The 14053-nt window shown below is 39.2% G+C and overlaps 1 protein-coding gene across 1 annotated transcript; it reads left to right on the top strand.

Moving 5' to 3' along the window:
• The first annotated feature begins 9045 nt into the window (after window positions 1-9045).
• LOC127450740 (perforin-1-like) lies at window positions 9046-13925 on the top strand. Its single transcript, XM_051715065.1, has 5 exons — window positions 9046-9094; window positions 9873-10442; window positions 10580-10718; window positions 11062-11279; window positions 11427-13925. The coding sequence occupies exons 2-5, from the start codon at window positions 9928-9930 to the stop codon at window positions 12298-12300; spliced, it is 1746 nt and encodes a 581-aa protein (XP_051571025.1). The 5' UTR covers window positions 9046-9094; window positions 9873-9927; the 3' UTR covers window positions 12301-13925.
• The last annotated feature ends 128 nt before the right edge of the window (window positions 13926-14053 follow it).

The following is a 14053-nucleotide window of genomic DNA, read 5'->3' as shown; positions in this document are numbered from 1 at the left end:
AAATATCAATAAAAATGATTGTTTATTTCACGCTTATGGTATTTATAATGGTAAATCAGGAAGAAGTAATTGTAGAGCCGAGACCAATACAAAGCCAAATGTACTAGAACAACGATCGTGTTGGTCCACATATCTATTTGTACCGATTATTTCACATAAATAGAAAAAATAGTAAGACAATGAAAGAGCACACTTTAAATAGTGACTGCATATCCAGCCGTTTGGCTGTCGGTATTTGTCACGCATATTGCAAGCCAATCGCATCTTTTTTTTTTTTTGGATGGCCACGCCATGGCTCAACCAATATAGTATGGCTGAACTGGACCACACTAACCCTAAATAGGGGTGAGCATGTGGCATATCGACCTAATTGCAGTGTTATTATGACTGATTCTTTATAGTGGTGCAAATATACAATAAGTAGTCTGTATTACACATTCTGAGTGTGGAAAACCTCAAGTGTTTGCTTGTATTCTCTTAGTGCAAACAAATTGTAGGTTGAAGCAAGGCTTTACAATAACATTGGTTTATCATGCATAGATCTACTTCCCCTGTTGTTAGGGGTTCAAGTCTGAATGGCTAGAAACCCTATTGTTTTTGTCAGGATTATTAATATTATTATTATTATTATTATTATTATTATGCCCTAAATCTGATCGTGCAGACCAAACCGTAAGGCCTAGAGACTTGAAACTTTCAGGGATGAGAGTACTCCGTCTGGCTAGCCATACGCATTGAATCTCCCCGATCGGCCCATAGGTTTGTATAGTGAACAAAACAAAACAAAAACAAAAATCACATTTTGGGCCATACCTCTTGAACCGCTCGGTTCCAGTGATTTCTTGCAGTGATTTTGGCTCCACCCCTCTTTTTCCGCTATTTTGGATCGTTTGAAAAAAAAAAAAAACTCGTCCTAGGCCGGTGCAGAAAGATTCTGCAGTCCCAAAATGAAAAGTTGTTAAAGGAATTTTGGACTTTTGATTTAGTGTCAAATGGTACATCAAAACGTACGAAGTGGGCGTGGAATTTTACAAAAACGGTTATAACTTCTGAATGGATGGGGATAGAATCACCAAATTTGGTACACATATGTAGGGGTCATTCTGAGGACACACACAAAAAAGCACGCCTCTGCCTCTTGGTGGCGCTATAATAATTAAAAAACTAAAAATGGCACAAACTATGGAACGTTGGTCCGATCGACTTGAAATTTTGCATGCAGTGTCTTTGTCCAAGGTGCCATCAAGGTGTTTGAGGACAGTCGCATATCTTGACAAACATGGCCGCCATTGACCAATCAGCTGTTAGCAGCAATTTGATTAGGTTAAAAAAAAGCCTATCGAAACAAAACGTGGTAGGCATTATTTCTCTCTTGGCCTGAGAGGTCTATGCAAAATTTGAAAAAATTGGCCACCGGGAGGCGCTATCGCGTTTTAAATGCATGTAAATTTATGTATATACCGCTGTGTTTCACAAAGAAACACGTTATTCATATCATATGATAAACCTCCTCTTTCTGAACAACTTTGTCTCAAGAAATATTGGTGTGAATCAAATCATTCGCTAAATATTTGAGATTATTTGACAAAACTACTTTTTCGAACTTGTCCGCTAGGCCGTTCACCCGATCGGAACCAGACCAGTGCACTCATCATTGCAAAGGTACGCCAGAATGCACGTAGGGCGCCTCTTGAACAGAATGAGATTTTATCCCCAAATTTGGTACACATACTGTATGTATGGGGTCATTCTGAGAATGCACAAAAAGATTGTGTATCTCTGCCTCTTGGTGGTGCTATAACAATTAAAAATCTAAAAATGGCTCTAACTATGAAACCATTGGTCCGATCGACTTGACATTTTGCATGCATTGTCTTTCTCCAAGTTGCCATCAATTTCTATGAGGACAGTCGAATATCTGGAAAAACATGGCCACCATCGACCAATCAACTTTTAGCAGCTGTTTTAACTTGTCCTAGGCCGTTCACCCGATCGGAACCAAATCAGTGCAGAAATGTTCTCTGGAGTCCTAATCTTAATTTATTATATATATATATATATATATATATATATATATATATATATATATATATATATATATATATATATATATATAAGTGTAAACTTTCGATGCACCGTTGCAACAGTACGCCAAAACGTACAAAGTGGGGGTGGCCACTTTTTCTTAAATGGTTAAAACTCTTGAATGGATGAGGACACATGAAAAAAAAGATTGGGTACCTCTGCCTCTCGGTAGCACTATAATAGTCAGAAATGTAAAAAAATACCATATCTCTGCTACCTAACTTGATGTTTCTGAAAATTAAGGCACTTTATCACTGTTTTAGTTGTAAATAGACTGTCTAATTAATAATTAATATCTGTTACATATGTACTTAAAGGACCTAAAAGGCTTGAAACCGTTAATCGCTGCTTGCAGCTATATTTATATTTTGTTTCTTTACACTCATTTATTTTCTAATGAACAGACCCTGCAGCAAAACATGCTTACGACTCTCTCAACAACTGTCTTAATATTTATCCTCAGTAACATTGCTTTGTTTAGTCAATGTGAATTTGTTTGTTCACTAAATTCAAAAATTATTGTTGAGAGAACTACTAATTTCCTGTTCAGCCAACTATCAATTCACAATACAAGAATTTTCAGTTTGTCATCATTTCAATTCATTTACATGAAGCTAACTGCAATCTTTGCCTCTGAAGAGAGGTATGTCTTGCAAGGGAGTGTACAATTATTTAACATAGACACACAATAGACCTCAACTCTTAACACACAAACCTCAATACAATGACAATCAACAAACCTCATTAAGTTAAACAATGACCATACAACAATTGACTAACAGTGGCAACAAAAAACAACAATAACAGCATAAATAAAGTCAGCATACAGCAAAAAATAAGCTTGTAACACTAACAGCATAATTTATTCATATGCTGGAAACTTGCAAATCAGCAACATTGTTAAACAATTTGAAATTGTTCATTCAGACAACTCTGTTAGGCTAGTTGGGCAACATTTGGGGGGAATATTGTTGGTCTAACATGTTTTTAAGTAGTATTTAAGTATTTAAATTTTTTTTTGTATCTGTAACTCAAAAACTCCCATGAGCTGAATAAAATTCCATTTCTTTTTGACAGTGTATGACAATATATGATGCAGTTCAAAACCTTCTAATTTTGTAGCATTTTACAGTAGTGAGATGTGACCTATGCAGCCGAATATAACTGCTACTGATTAGTGCCGTACTCTCTCATAATGCCAGTTTTAAAGATTATAAAAGTGTTTTTTTTTTTTTTAAAGTAAGGTTAACACATACCCCACAAGACTCATAAACAAAACTTTCCAACCACGTATAGGTAAAAATATTTTTTTCTTTCATGAGTCACATATGATACTTACACCCTACCACACCCTATGCAGACATTTTATGAGCAGCTATCAGGCAAAAGGGAACAAAGAAATAAGAGTAGGTGCCAGTTGATTCACATGGACCTGTGTTCAGGGCGTTTTTGTTGGAAATCTGCAAACAAACAGGACTTGTCAATTTAACAGAACTGGGATCAGTGCATTGAGATAATAATATTCTAGAAATATAGAATATGAGAAAAATAGAATCAAGTATGTTGTATTACAATGCAAAAATTAAATAGAATGGTAAATACAAAGAACTGTTTTAACGCATGCCACGACCCCAGCAGCAGTAAACCCCCATGTGTTGCTTGCAAATTTGGGGGCGCAAGACGACACGGAGGCCTTTCTGGAGCTCTTCGAGCACATGGCCCAAGCACTGGAATGGCCGTGGGTGCAATGGGCCTCTGTGGCAAGCAGGGCGGGGCAGAGAGAACCGTGGGAATGGAGCGAGGCCGCTGGCGCGATTGCTAATGATCGTCACCTGCACGCCGCACCGGCCTTGTGTCTCACAGAGGAGCTCCAGGAGGATAAAAGGAGTAGTGACGACAGTGAAGGACGAGAGAGGACCAGGCCTGGACTATTTACGTTGTGTTTTGTTTATGTTTGTGCGGCAGTCGTCCATAAGGGGCTGCCACTTTACTTTTGTTTTGTGTTTATTTTATAATTAAAGTATGTTTGAACGTTCACCGGTTCCCACCTCCTTCTTCCCTGAACTACTAACCTTGTTACAACCTCCTAATGCTGCTGACTGGGGAGGCCAAACTCACGGCCTAACAGCTCCCGGTTGACAACCTCCTGAGGTACCCCAAGCTGAAGAAAGCCATCCTGCAGCGGGTCGGCCGCAGTCCAGAGGAGCACCGCTAGCAGTTCCGATCCCTGATGCTGAGCGAAGTCGGCCACCCGTTTGCCTTCGCTCAACAGCTCCATGATGCCTGCCGGTGGTGGGTGCTGGCTGAGGAGCCCAGTGACGTCGGGCATGTCATCAATCTCGTTGGGCTGGAGCAATTCATCCCTCAACTACCGAAAGGTTCGGCGGAGTGGGTCCAGTGCCACAGCCCAGCATCGCTGGATGAAGCAGTGCACTTGGCGAAGGACCATTTAGTGGTGTACCCGGGGGCCAGCGCACCCCGCTCTCACACTCTCTCTGTGATCCCTCGAATTATAAACGATTGGTTGTATCGAGTGATGCAGGACATTCAGACAAAATAAGATACAACCCAGTTGTTAGTACCAAGGAGCCGTCGGGAAATGTTGTTCCAGGCGGCTCATCATAGTCCGATGGCAGGTCACTTGGAACAGGGGAATACACTAAGCCATCTCATGGTCCGTTTCTATTGGCTGGGCATTTGCGGGGATGTTAGTCGGTGGTGTGCGACATGCCGTGAATGTCAGCTGGTGAATCCGTTGGCCACTCCAAAAGTGCCATTGTGCCCTTTTCCGTTAATCGAGGTTCCCTTTGGCAGAGTTGGCATGGACCTCGTCGGGCCATTAGAATGGTCAGCACACGGGCATCGCCTTGTGTTGGTTCTGGTGGACTATGCAACGCGATACCCGGAAGCAGAGCCTCTGCGCAACATCTCAGCATGCAGTGTTGCGGAGGCACGCTTCAGAATAATCTTCCGAGTGGGGATTCCGAAAGAAATCCTCACTGATCAGGGCACTACATTTATGTCACTTACACTACACAAGCTATAAGAATTATTAGGTATTAAATCGATTCGGACAAGCGTATACCATCCAAAAATAGGCGGCTTGGTTGAACGATTTAATAAAACCTCAAAAAATATGATTCGTAAATTCGTGTACGAAGATGCTTGGAATTAGGATAAGTGGCTCGAACCTCTGTTATTCACAGTGCGAGAGGTCCCGCAAGCCTCCACGGGGTTTTCCCCATTTGAATTATTATATGGCCGTAAGCCCCGTGGAGTGTTACACATCATGAAAAAATTGGGAGGAGGGACCTTCACAAAGCATAAATGAAATTCAATACGTTCTTGGCCTGATAGTAAAACTCCACACACTGGAGCATCTATCACAGGAGAATTTTCTACAGGCTCAAGAACGTCAGTCCCGGCTGTATAACAGGGGAACTCGGCTACAGGAGTTTGCACAGGGAGATAAAGTACTTGTATTACTGCCCACTTCGAGCTCTAAATTACTCGCAAAGTGGCAAGGGCCCTTTGAGGTCACACGGCGAGTTGGGGAAGTCGACTATGAGGTAGTGCGTACGGATAGGGGCGGGGCTCAACAAATTTACCACCTCAACCTACTAAAACCATGAAGAGAGGCGGTCCTGTATCCTTGGTGACGGTTGTTCCGGAAAGGGAGGAGCTTAGTCCGGAGGTGAGTCTAAAAGCCAATCAGCTCACTCCAGTCCCTTGTGGAGACCTTCTCTCACCATCACAACGTACGGAGGTTGCCAGATTGCAAAAACGTTTCTCTGACGTGTTCTCGCCTCTCCCCGGCCGCACTAACCTCATAGAACACCACATTGAGACAACCCTGGGGTAGTGGTACGTAGTGGTAAGCCCTACTGCTTACCTGAATACAAGAAACAGGTAGTACGGGAAGAAAGCTTGTTGGTAAGGTCACGCGTCACGTGGAGGAGTCAGGAAGCGCGTCATTGTTTGCAAGAGAAACTTGTGCCATTCAAAAACCAAAACAGTCCAAAACAATTTCAAAACGATATAAAATAAAATAAAAAAAATATTTCCAAATAATAATAAACCAAAAAAAACAAAAACAATGTAAACAATGATGCGCTTCCTGACTCCTCCTCCACGTGACACATGACGTTACCAACGAGCTTACGTCATCCCTCTCATGAGCGCACGTCACAGAGATGTACGGAAGTGAACATTTGTAGTTAAAAAGTATATAAGTATTGTTTTGTTTCTAAAAATGATAAATCGTTTGCGTTCAAAAGAACTTTATTTGTCGACTGGAGTCGTGTGGATTATTTTGATGCACCCTAAATATGCATTTTGGACCGTCAAAAAATGGAGGACATTCACTTGCATTGTTTAGAGGAGGAGGCCTGAAATGAAATCCTAAAAGTCTTAAATTCTGTTTTGATGAAGAAAGAAACTCAGATACGTCTTGGATGGCCTGAGGGTGAGTAAATTATCAGCAAATTTTCATTTTTGTGTGAACTATTCCTTTAAGCAATCTGAAATGAAAACATTAAACTTAAAAAAATGATTCAAATTTAGATCTGGTTGTCCAATCAATTCTTTGAAACAGTGTTTTTCTTTAAAGGTTAACTGAGGTCACTGGTGGTCACACTCAAGACACTGCACTTCTCTTCTTGTCCATCAATGACCCTGGGGCTCACAATCAGTGGCTTTCCTCTGTGCCAGAAAAAAACAGATGTGATTTCCTTTCCATTGAAGCCGCTTCATATGTTGCACAGTCAACAATTACTCAGAGTCATTCGTGATTACATACAGCAGAGAGCCCTTTGGAGGAACTGCTCTGAACCATGCAGGACTGGTATTACAACTAATCTCAAGGAACCTTGTGTGTGCAGCTGTCATAACAGCCCTGGTTTAAAAGCTAACTGCTGCCCTGCACAGATTGGACTTGCTCAGATTACTGTAACTGTAGTAAAGGCAGCAGGTCTATGGGGAGATTACTTCTCACAGACGAGCCAGCAAGCAGCGATGGGCATGTCAAGGTCCTGAGAAATCACAAGATCTTTTTAGGGGAGATTTTAGAGTGATTTGGAATTGAAACTCACCACGGGTATTCTCCTGTGCAAAACTTATTTGACAGTTTTCCCATTCTTGTGTATGTTGCTAAAGTTTTTAATGTTCTAATTACTTTTCTTCTGCACAGTGCAGTAAAATGTTCTCAGAACTATAGATGTGGTATTGAATTGTTGATTCGATGGTTTTTTTGATAGTTTAATGAATGTGTTACCTTTGCTATGTAATGCTAATAAATGTCCTGCAAAATGTTCGTAATGTGTGAATTGCTTTCACTTTACAAAGAGGCTCACAAATACACACAGTAAATACTTTATTATGATTATTTATCACTTATGAAGGGTCAGCAAACAATAACTCATTAATTGATGATATTCAAAGGGTTTTCAATTTAAAATAAGGTTCACAAAACTCATAATATATATATATATATATATATATATATATATATATATATATATATATATATATATATATATATATTTAACATATGTATATGTAATGAATATACTATATGTAATTAAAGGAATATTCTAGGTTCAGTACAAGATAAGTTCAATCGACAGTATTTGTGGCAACAGTGATTATTTTAACTTTCAGAAATTGGCCCCATTCACTTCCATTGTAAGTGCCTCACTGTAACCCAGATTTTTGCTTTTTTTGTAAGAAAAGGAGGGACGAGTCAAAATAAATTTTTGTGGTAATCAACATTATGCCACAAATGCTGCTGATTGAGCTTAACTTGTATTGAAATCAGAATATTCCTTTAAGTAAAATATCACCCAGGAACATAAGTGAGTGACAATTCTTTTGATATCCCTCCAATTGTTCTCCTCCACAAAGAATGTTATCATATACACCTTCCAATGTTGAGAAATGTGTTAGTAGTATATACTGTACACTATATATTATTATATGCTTTCATATAAAGTAACATTAATAAACACTGTAAAGAGGCACTTTTCCTTGTTAGTTCACATTAACTACTGTATATATCTATAAATTAACATAAACCAAGATTAGTAAATGCTGTAAATAAGTGTTGTTCATTGTTAGTTCATTTAAATGTATGCATTAACTAATGGTAACTAAAACATAAACTAATGTTAACAAATGCAACCTTATTTTAAGTGTTACCAAAATAATGAATGTTCCGGTCAATCAGAAAGCCCCACCCCCAAATCATACCATTGGTTGAGTGTGTCGGGCAGTCAAGATGCTCAAACAATTAGGAAGATTTCGAAAGCACCACAGAGACACAGTTATAATACTTTTTGGAGAAAATCAACCTTCAAATATCTTACTACTAGTCTCTGCATAGTAAGCTGTAATAGGAAAAATCATTTTAACATAAAAAATGACACACTTTAGCTTTAATTTACAATTTTTGTTCATTGTTTTATTTTTGTTTCTCTTTATGAGTGCATTTGTTATGACGTCTGCAGTAACAAAATTTGCTTGCATGGGGTTAATAAAAGAATTCAACTTGGCTAATGTGATTTCATATATCATTCTTGCTTGTCAGTGTGAAAAGTGTAGGAGGCTGGATATGTGTAACACCTCAAAAGGAACTACAGTTCTGAGGAACATTTACCATTTAGTTAAGTTTTGATTTGACTGGTACTGCGATATAGAGTCAGGGTCTGAAGCTCCCCATCACACATGCTGTGAAACATTTTTTGACAATGCAGGTCAATGTGTAAATGAATGCTCACATGTTCCACTTACATGCTGTTTAATCCGCCTGCTTCACCACAGAAGTGGCCATTTGAGACCACATAATTCATCTGAACTGAAACTGTACCCTAACTTACATGTGCGAATGTGTGCGTGTGTGTCATTTAATTGGTAGAACATAACGGTAAAGCCCACCCACATCGTTACATCTCACATACCCCTCTCACACAGTACACACACTGTGCGACACTCAGACACAACAAAGTAGATCAAGGTAAGAAGAGAATTTTACATCGCCTTTAAGAGAACATGGGTAGCTTTTTTGTAGTGTTTTTGATGTATGATGTGCTTGTTATGCTTATTTTGCCTGTGATGTAATGCTGTGTAAATACACAACTAAAATTTTTTCTTTTTACAGTTCTTTATGAATTGTCTCACAAATTTTATAATGCATCCTAACTACAGGATATAACCATTCTTCCATCATGGTCATGCACACCATGCCATTATTAGTAATAGTCTTACAGAACATCAGACAGTCCAGTTAAAATTTTTGAATTAGTCACATTTTAGACCAGAGCTAAAGCATATGTTTCCTTGCTTCGGAAATGTCAGCAAAACTTAATTTGGTAAAAACAAGTTACTATCTTTTCAGCTGTATTACAACAATATTCATATTTACATTATCATGATAATAATGATATCATTGTATACCATTATTTCAAACATTATTATTACTGTGATTTCATCTTGGAACTCAGTGTTTCTAATCGCGATGGAAGAAAGGTGCCTCAGGTTGTTCCTGGCAGGGTACTTAGCCTTACAGACTCAATATGGTTAGGATTAGGGTGGGGGTGGGGTTAGGGCATCTGCTGCCTGCTAGGAACAAACAGAGGCACCTTTATACAATGGGCATTTCAAATCAATAAATCACTGAGATAATCATTTTGACACTTTTGAAACAAAAAACAATAAATTTTTGATGGTTTATGATTTATATATTCATTTACCTAACAATTTAACTTGTTTACTTTTTTATGTGTTTTCCATAGAAAAGAGGAGCATCCATCCATCTTCAACTCAATCCATCTCACAATACCTGTTTCAATGATGTGGGCAAGGCTTGTTTTTTACCTCATTCTACCTGTTGTGCAGTCATGCACTAAAGGTAAACCGAGTGAATGCGCAGAAGCAAACTTTGCTCCCGGGTCTAACCTGGCTGGCGAGGGATACGATGTGACAAAGATGCAGCGCAAAGGAGCCTTCATCATTAACACTGAAATCTGGAGGCAAAAGGACAAATCATGCACCATTTGCAAGAATCCCTACATGGATGGGGAAATGCAAAAGCTTCCAATATCAGTGGTGGACTGGAGACCCAGTCAAAAGTGCAGCATGAAAATATCAAGTTCCCTCTACCAGTCTAGTGAGGAACTGGTCAGCTCGAGCATGTCATCTGTTGAGAACAACTGGGGTTTAAACTTGGGGATAGATGTTCGGCAAAATCAAGGTTCGTTGATTATGGCTGGAACTAACTCCAAGCTTGCGGAGTACTCAATGGAAAAGACCAAAAAAGACAAGTTCAATTTCGCCAGTCAGAGTATTTCTTGTGCTTTTTACAGGTAAGATAGGCCACTGTTTCCACTGGTTTATCCCTCCCTTTATTTTTTTTCTCAGTATAACAGGAACACATTAGTCATTATGCAATCTTGACAAACCTAGTCTAACACGAATCTGTGTTTTCCATGTTTGCCTATAGTTACAGGGTCTCTCACAAGCCTATTCTCCATCCTGAGTTTAAGCACTCTATGAAGGAGCTTCCCAAGGAATACAATCTTGATTTCAAACAGCGCTTCTATAAGTTCATTAACACCTATGGAACCCATTATATCACTAAGGTAATTCTTTTTTTGACATCCCTCACAATGTATGAAGTGTTGAGAGCCTTTTAGAACCACTTGTGTTGAATGATATGTTGTGACTGGACTATAATGGCCCATAATGACTGTTTTCAACAATGGCCAACACATGATCTCCCATTGTGAAAGTGACCCTGCAAAAATCAGTTACCATTTAAATCAGCTAGTTTTATTCAAGTCAAAAATATTGTTTAACATGATTTAATCAACCTGAATACATTAAGATACTCCAAGGAAAGTAATTTTAAGGGTTAGTAAGATCCTTAAAGTAACAAAATGCACATTTTCACACTTTTTACAACATGCCTTTTTATTATTCCAGGTTACTCTTGGTGGAAGTGTACACTCTGTGACCAGTATCAAACAGTGTGAGACCGCTCTACAGGGTTTAAGCGGGGATGAGGTGAGGATATGCTTGGATGTGGAGGCAAATGCCAATGTTCTTGGCAAAGCTGAAATGAAAGCAGAAACTAAGCACTGTAATGAAGACAAGAGCAAAACAGAGAGCAAGAGCAGTTTCTCCAGCCGCTTCAGTGACAGGTGGGTTTAAATTATGATTATGCTGTATTTCATGACTAGTTCTACTTAATAACATAGATATATTATCCTTGCTCGCACTGATTGCCACACTATTTCAAAACATGTAATCACATTTTAGAAATTAACATTGTCTTTCAATTTCAAAAGGTTGACAGAGGTCACTGGTGGTCACACTACAGAGCCTGAGCTTCTTTTCTCCGGAAGTAAAGACCCATCAGCCTACAAAGAATGGCTCAATTCTCTGCCGCGGAACCCAGATGTGATTTCTTATTCTCTGGAGTCTCTGCATGAGTTGATCCCCACCAAAAATCCAGTGCGCAAGCACTTACGCAAAGCCATTTATGACTATATTCTGGAAAAGTCACTCTGGAGGAACTGCTCTGAACCTTGCAAGACCGGCGTTAAAACCAACCCAAAAGACCCTTGTGTCTGCATTTGTCACAACAATCCAGGCATTACACCAGACTGCTGCCCATCTAAGCGTGGACTTGCTCGGGTCAGGGTCACAATTGTGAGGGCAGAAGGCCTGTGGGGTGACCACACCTCAGCAACCGATGCATATGTTAAAGTGTTTGACAAAAACAATCAGCAGGTCGGACGCACCAACATGATCATGAACAACAACTCACCCCACTGGACAAGAACTTTTGATCTGGGTGATATTGTGCTGGCTGAAAATGACAAACTAAGACTGGAGGTGTGGGATGAAGATAATAAATGGGATGATGACTTGCTTGGAAGCTGTGAAGTACAAATCAAAGCAGGTCAGATTGAGAATTTATGCAGTTTGAATCATGGTGTGCTGTTCTACAAAACGGAAGTGACATGCGGCCCAAGTTTGTCTGGCCCCTATTGTGCAAAGTATGTGGGTTCCCCCATGAACTTTCACCTGGAGAAGGTGTATGTGTCACGAAATGCCCGGCCTGTGCCAGCAGAGATGCTATTGAACAAGGGAGTGCTTTTAGATAAATTGTACATATATCAGAAGACAGATTACAGTCCTAAAACTATTTTGCAGTAAGTAGAGTTTTGGTGAAGTCTGGGTGCTTTGGTTAGGAAATGAGAATGCGATCAGCATTATGTTGGATTCACGAATCATTCTTAAAGGTGCACTCAGTTTTTACTCAAGTCATGTTCAGACTTGGATGAATGGATGAAGCATCATTCAAACGCAAAAGTTTTCAGTTAAAGATGCTGTTGTAGAAATTCACTAATCACAGACTGCCATGATTAATTTAATAAATGAGCTAAAGTGTCCAATAACAGTGGTTAATGAGAATAAGCAAGTAGTATTCACCTGGTCATGTGATACCAACATGGCCGCCCCCATGAGGGGACCCACTCCATGTAGAAGAAAACAGCTTTTATAAGGTTATTGATATGACTGGAGTCTTCAACTCATGTGAGTCATCACGATTAAATATGTATGTTCAAAATTGCAATTACATTTTTATAAGTAAAATCGTATTAATGAGGAAAACAATTTTGGAGTGCACCTTTAAAAATAAAACTCTTCTTAACTGTTATTTTCTTTTTTTCTCTCTTAAGAAATTTTTTTACAATATTTGCACTTACACCCTGTCTACAGAGGATGCGCAGCGCGTCAACAGCAATAGAACCCCATTATAATCAATGATGCTGTCCACAATGGAAGTCCGTTTAATGTCCATTGCCGCGACATTAAACGGGTGTCGCGTTCCATTTTACGCTACACGCACTGGCGCTACTACACAAATTCAATGGTTTAGAACGTTCGTGAAGACGCGTCCAGTGTAGACAGCCTCAAGGCGTTGCATCACGTCGCGTCGTGTCAACGGACGCGCTTGGTGTATAGACAGGGTGTTAGTAAGAATGTTCTAGGTTCTGTATGACAGCCTGTCTACACCGGGCGCGTCCACGCAACGCAACGGCTTGAGGCTGTCTGCACTGGAGGCATCAACATGAAAGTTCTAAATCGTTTAATTTGTGCAGTAGCGCCAGTGCGTGCAGCGCAAAATGGAACGCGACGGACGAGCTGCAACTGACGCTTCCCAGTGTGGACAGCATCATTGATTAGAATGGGGTTCTGTTGCTTTTGACGTGACGCGAGCGTCCGGTGCAGACAGGGTGTAACACTTGGAAACAATCTTATGAACTTCTTATAATTTATCCTTCGAAATTTCTGATTTTACTTTTTTTTTTTTCTTAAAAACTTTTTCATACATCAGGCCCCAGACTCTTGCATGTATCTATCACATTTAAAGGGTTCTATTTAATCTGTTTAGTCTTTAGCATTTCTTAGCTGTAGATGCCATGTTGAATAAGTTTTTATTGTTTGATTTTTTTTATTGCAGGATTTTCTTCTTAGGGCAAAAAGAATGAAAAACCAATGGCATGAGATGTGCAATTTTTCAAAAACACTTAATTAACAATGTAATTGTATTGTCTTATTATACTCTTTCAATCTGCACACCAAATTAATTACAATATTTCCTTTTTTTAAGTAGCATAATTTCATAACTTCCATAAGTAGTTTTCTGAGAGTTACTATATGACGATAATTAATTGTATTCACTAGTTAATATGTGTACACAAGTATTTTATGACTCCAAATGAATGCTCTGCAGCACTGTGATGTAATCATTAAAAGCTCAAAGGCTTGTCAGCTTGAAGTCATTCATGTTGTTTCTTTTCTTTTTGTTTATTCTTATGACCTTTCTGCTTTGCTAAAATGAGAATGGTTCTGATTCTTTTTTTATTATTATTATTGTGTCTATCTGGTGACACAGGATGCA

The sequence above is a fragment of the Myxocyprinus asiaticus genome, chromosome 13 (assembly GCF_019703515.2).
Source record: "Myxocyprinus asiaticus isolate MX2 ecotype Aquarium Trade chromosome 13, UBuf_Myxa_2, whole genome shotgun sequence".
Lineage (NCBI taxonomy): Eukaryota > Metazoa > Chordata > Actinopteri > Cypriniformes > Catostomidae > Myxocyprinus > Myxocyprinus asiaticus.
The sequence above is the reverse complement of the archived record's forward strand: the minus strand, read 5'-3'. Positions and strand labels throughout refer to the sequence as shown.

What these genes read in the sequence shown, in the direction of transcription:
- LOC127450740 (XM_051715065.1), top strand. Translation starts at nt 9,928, where the DNA reads ATGATGTGGGCAAGGCTTGTTTTTTACCTCATTCTACCTGTTGTGCAG. An exon ending in GAACCCATTATATCACTAAG is followed by an intron (nt 10,719 to 11,061) that starts GTAATTCTTTTT and finishes TTATTATTCCAG; the next exon opens with GTTACTCTTGGTGGAAGTGT. An exon ending in TCCAGCCGCTTCAGTGACAG is followed by an intron (nt 11,280 to 11,426) that starts GTGGGTTTAAAT and finishes CAATTTCAAAAG; the next exon opens with GTTGACAGAGGTCACTGGTG.